This window comes from Benincasa hispida, chromosome 8 (assembly GCF_027475165.1).
Source record: "Benincasa hispida cultivar pf3 chromosome 8, pf3_genome.v1.1, whole genome shotgun sequence".
Lineage (NCBI taxonomy): Eukaryota > Viridiplantae > Streptophyta > Magnoliopsida > Cucurbitales > Cucurbitaceae > Benincasa > Benincasa hispida.
The window spans coordinates 13,319,814-13,325,429 of record NC_143485.1 but is presented as its reverse complement, the minus strand read 5'-3'; the positions used below and the strand labels follow the sequence as shown (position 1 = coordinate 13,325,429).

The 5,616-nt window shown below is 34.1% G+C and overlaps 1 protein-coding gene across 1 annotated transcript; it reads right to left on the bottom strand.

Annotated features, from left to right (window-relative positions):
- Positions 1-488: 488 nt before the first annotated feature.
- LOC120082538 (Polyketide synthase, enoylreductase family protein) lies at positions 489-5,200 on the bottom strand. Its single transcript, XM_039037747.2, has 10 exons — positions 4,827-5,200; positions 4,647-4,744; positions 4,382-4,513; positions 3,424-3,567; positions 3,244-3,346; positions 2,959-3,058; positions 2,469-2,545; positions 2,274-2,352; positions 1,417-1,535; positions 489-884 (listed from the first exon to the last, which is right to left on the bottom strand). The coding sequence occupies exons 1-10, from the start codon at positions 4,988-4,990 to the stop codon at positions 791-793; spliced, it is 1,110 nt and encodes a 369-aa protein (XP_038893675.1). The 5' UTR covers positions 4,991-5,200; the 3' UTR covers positions 489-790.
- Positions 5,201-5,616: the final 416 nt, after the last annotated feature.

The window sequence follows — 5,616 nt, the reverse complement described above, 5'->3', positions numbered from 1 at the left end:
CCAGTATCCCACGAGAGGACTAAACACATTGAAGTACATTTTCATTTTGTACGTGCAAAAATTCAATGAGACTTAGTTCCTATAAGATATATGAAGACTGAAGAACAATTTAGAGATTTCTTCACAAATGCATTAAATGAAGCACGTATGAATTATATATATGTAAAAAGTTAGTATGATTAACATATATGCTCTATATATGCTTAGGGGGTGTTATGTGCTAACATTAGTATTATAACACTTGTAATATCTTTATCATATTGTCCTTTACTTTTTAACTTCTACTTAGGTTAAACCTTGTATGCTTGTACCTGTTATTGAAACTTTACGGACTAAAAGTAAACATTCGTAGCCTTCTAGTGATTTGTGATGTATGATTTGCAACAATTAGTACATACCATAAAGAGTAAGTATCACTCGTTTATGCAGTAGAGGGCGTATATAGTTGATGGGATCAACAACTCTATAGCCTTGATAAACAAAACCCATGAACAAGTTTGACTTTTTACTTCAAATTACAAACCAAAATAGAAAGCAAAAAACCCAAAAAAGAAAATTGCTACACCTAGCAATTTGAACATTCACATTTTAGTTTTTACAACTCATGCTTTTGTTCCCCCTTTCTGAAAGGGGTGGAATTGGATAATTGTCAGTAAGGTCTACAATGTCTATGGAACAAAAGGTGTTTTTATTACAGAGCTTAGTATCTATAACCGAGCAAACTTGAAAACTATCTACACCTACAGTATGATCCTAGAAAAGAAAGGCCAAATGTAAACTATCTAGGGAGTTAGAATTTGATAACCTGTTTAGGCTGGCTTCCCTGTTTACCAAGGGCCTTATTGAGTGCGATGTGGAAATTGTCAAAAGGAACCATCTCCATCCTGCAACAGCTCAAAATCTCCGGTCAGATATAATAGCAGAAAAGGAAGCCCTTTTAGGTTAATATTTTGTATGTTCAAGAAAAAAAAGATTAAATTTCCTCTCTATTTTGCCCCCATAAATTTTCGTAACTTAGAGATTAGGTTTAAATACTACTTAGAACTATTAGCTTTGGTATAGTACTTTCAATTTTTGCAACTGTTGTTCATTTTGGACCATTTACTTTAAAAAATGTCCAATAAAGTTTTCATACTTAAATAATATAATCATTTTGATCCCTATTTGTAAAATTTTATACATAATGACCCTTTAATACAAAATACAAATTTATAGCTACATTTTAAGAAAACTAGTGAATGAAGTGTAATACTAATATTTCTATTTTAAAAAATGGATAAACTTAATGAAGAAAGCAAAATGGTTTTATTTTTTTTAAAGTAAGGACCAAAATGAAAGAAAGCAAAATGTATATTAACTAAAATGAAAGCCAATCGCACGTTTTTGCTATATCACTAACAGAAGCAGATCACATACTCGTATTTTAACTTTTTTTGACGAGCCAAATCCAATAGGTAATCTATCAACTTTCTGCTCTCTTTTGCTTTATCTATGCCCATCAATTTCTGCAACCAGAATCCCCTCAGAGAAAGGTCCTGCACACACGTAAATTTTAGAAGTCTTCAGGTGCTAAGCTAAAATTTTTCCTTTTTCATTCTGAAGTTCATTACAATTGAAATTAGTGTTCGATATTACCATCTTTGGCAGTCAAGATATACTGTTCGAAAGTCATCAGTAAATGAATCAGTTTTCTAACTCTCGGACTATAAATGAGACTTTGAATATGTAATGACCATTAATTAGCAAAGTTTGACTCACACTTGAATATACTAAGAACTTCTCATAAAAAATATATATACACACACACTCCGAACTTCCAAAATTTAGACCTCGTGTATATCCATATTAAAAAAACAAGAAAAACAAAAACAAAAACCAAACTCTTTAATTATTTCATTTTTTAGATATAATTCATATAATCTTAGCCAAATCTTCAAAACCAAAAGCGGCTTTTTGAGGATCCTATTCCATCTTTTGGCTCATTATCATATTTCAGTTACCAAACGGAATTGGATTTTTCTCTCGATGGGAAATGACTACAACAATCTTTTAAGAGGAAAGATTAAAGCCTCAAGATCTCTTGGCAGTTCATTATCATGCACAAGTCTAATTGATTATGCAAGTGTATCTCCAATATTCGTCCTGTTACAATCTGTACTTCCTACTACCAATTAATTCAAAGTGAAAATTAGAACTTCTTAAAACCATGTAATCAAGTAACTACAACGGTGGCCCTGCAAAAAGAATAAGATAAAAAGCAAAAGATCATTTACCTTAAAAATGAAAGATGATGTTGACACTGTGATTGGTTTCTTAGACATGCCACCATATGTTACCATTGTTCCTCCTTGTCTGGAAACAAATATATGATTAGACCATGAAGACAACCTTAGACCCTACTCTTCGAAGGGATGGAGAATAAATGATAATCAATAAGGGAAAAAATCCAATGATAGAACAAACTGGACCTCAAGAACTTGAGAACTAATGTAGCAGCATTGCCTCCAACACAGTTAAATCCCAAAGCAGGTTCAGGAAGGTTAGCCTAGCATGTAATTAAATCATTTTAGTGAAAAAAAATCAAGAAACTAAGAGCAACCATGCTAACAGCAGAAGTTTATTGGACGTCTTTTTATAACCGTCCTCAGTTTCTCAGCTTCTTCTAGCACCAAAATTCAAATTTGTATGGAAAATGTTCTCTAATCTAGTAGGTTTTGTTTTCCCTTCAAAAACTGCAAAATTTACCAATTTCTTCTCCCTTCATTTCTGGATATCTGGTAGAATTTTTCTTTTGCACTCTCGAGAACATAAAACATATAGCAACTTTGTTTCTCCCATTATTTTGGGCTACAGCAGTCTCATTGTATTTCCATATAATTCTTAAAAACATGCCTTCTGAACTCACTCCAAGTTAGTTGTTACCCTACAAACTATAATAGGAAAAATCGTTCAGCATACCAAGAGGCTCTTAACATTCTTAACTTCAAGCTGACTCTCACTGAAAACTTCATCAGCTCCAAGTCTCTTGAGTTTTTCTTTTGATTCGTCAGACCCTGCCCTACAATAAGCAAAGCAAAAGATGGTAATAACGGTAGAACTCTTTTAAGATTGCTCAACTGAAAGACAAACTATGGATAAAATTTAACTATAGTGACTTCAAATATAAAATATAGATACACGTAAAAACATATGTAGATTCCCACAAGTTTAAAAAGGAGAAACAATGTAGTTGATCCTCAGCACCTATCACGTATAATATTTATGCTATGGATGCCGCGAATCTCAGCAAGCTGAATGATACATTGTCCAACTATGCTTGTCGCTCCATTTTGGACAACCGAGTCTCCTATCAAAACCCTAGAACTGATTAAACATTAGTTGATAAAGAGGGAAAAAGCGTCAAAATTTCTGCAATAACCATACCTGGTTTTAAAGAGACAAAATCCTCCAACATTCTCAGAGCAGTCAAAGGATTAACCGTTATAGTAGCAGCATATTCCATGGGTACTTCCTTGTTGATTTTGTGCCAAACACTCTGATCTTTCACAACATAAGTCTGCCATGTCCCTAAGTACAGAAATCATCAAATGACATCAAGCAATATTGATATGAACCAAGGAATCTCATTTCCTTCGTATGAAGTTGAAGATAAAGTGCCAAGAACAAATACTACATGTCCAAATTCACAATGAAAAGAAGTTGTATTAAGTGAAGTCAAGTGGAATTTAAGAAGAATCAAGTGTCATTTATGGAACAAAGACTTCAAGTGGGACTTCATAACTCATGGATGGTTCCAAATTTATAGGTTGCTAATTAAAATTGAATAAATTCGGATTTATAATATTTTAAATGTAATTAAATTTTAAGTCTTTTCATTTGTCTTTTATGTTACATTTACATGATGGCCAATTATGGTTATAAAGTGTGAGAGTTATAACCTTTGAATTGCCTCCTAGAATATCCGGGGTCTTGTTTTGAGGCTATATAAACCTATGTAATTGTATTGACATGATAGAAAAATTTTGAAATGTAGAATTTTGGGTCTTAAACCTTGAAAGCTTTTAAGCTTTGTTTTTTTTTTTTTTGCATGTTTTATGAAATGTTTTATAGAGATTAGATTTTCAAGCCCCATAAATTACTGTTCATGAGTTCACAATTATAGAGTCAATCCAATTGTACGTTAGTAGATAAGACACCAAAGTTCACAGTTATGGAAGAATAAACTACTTCAATAATTATAAAAACAGATTGCTCATTACAAACTCATTGCCCAAACTAATTGCCTTCAAATACCATGGTATGGGACTGAACATTATCCATAAAACTAAAATTTTAAAGTTTCTCCTTTACCTATTTTTGGGGTTAAAGAGCAGGGGTATACCAGAAGAAGGTGGAGATGGGATAACCCAATCACCAGGTGAAAGACCCTGAACGGCGGAGCCCACTGAATGCACTTCTCCAACTCCCTCATACCCTCCGACTGCCGGCACTTCCGGCCTCACAGGGTATATACCTAAAATTCCTCAAAAACCCTAACATCAGCATCATAATCTAAGAAACCCTTCTACCGCAGAAAAGCAGAAAAATCACTACAACTCTATATGAACAAGAATCAATTGCTTCGTAAGTAACAAGCAATGTCATACCTTCAATGCGGTTTATATCGGATGGGTTGATTGGAGCCGCCAGCATTTTCACACAGACGTCGTTGGCTTTCATTTCAACCGGCGGTAAGTTAACCACTCTGCAACAGACCAAAGGCTTCCCGATTGTAAAGAGAAAAGGTTTCTGAGTGAACATAAGTTAAAATCGAGAAGAACGATCACCTGGTAACGGTGTCTGGAGGACCATGGAGGTCGTAGACGACGGCTGTGGAGGGTGGAGACATAATAGCCGAGAATGCTCGTATGGTTCTTGAATTTGCTGGGGTATGAGTTCGATGGAGGGCGAGGCGTGATCCATTGATGAATTTGAGAGCTACCAACGCCATTAGTTTAGAGAAGCTTTTCAGTTTGGTTTATCTTTGAGAGGTTCGATATAGATGGCTATGGCTATGGAAGAACGACAGTCTTCAGTCTCGTCTAATTTCTTGCACTGAGAACTCAACTGTGAAGACTGAAGATCTAATTGCTAACCATGGTTCTTTTTCACTAGTATGTCTGAAAAATAGCCTCGAAAGTTTCTATCTTCCACAATTATCTCTTTTACCGTTTGAAAGAACAAAATATTTATTATAATAAATATGTTGGTTATCATCCTTCAAAAAAATGCTCGCAGATTCAATTGGTATAGTATTTGTACTATCGACCTCAAGTTTAGAATTCAATTCCCCCACCTCACACTATAACTATTCATGACAATTAAGAGATAGAAATAAATGGTTATAGTATTTTTACATAGTTTAGCATCATAAGTCTCATTTTTGGGCTTATTTACATATTTTAGTATGATAAGTCCCATTTTTAGGGGTTTTTTCCCTAAGAAAAGAGAGAATGAGAATCTCGATAACTTAAAAAAAATGCAGAAGTGAACGTACCCCACTCCTCTCTCCCCCTTTTTTAGTCTTTTTCAATACGATTTTTCCGATGAAAGGTTTCAGTCAGTTAGCTCATCATA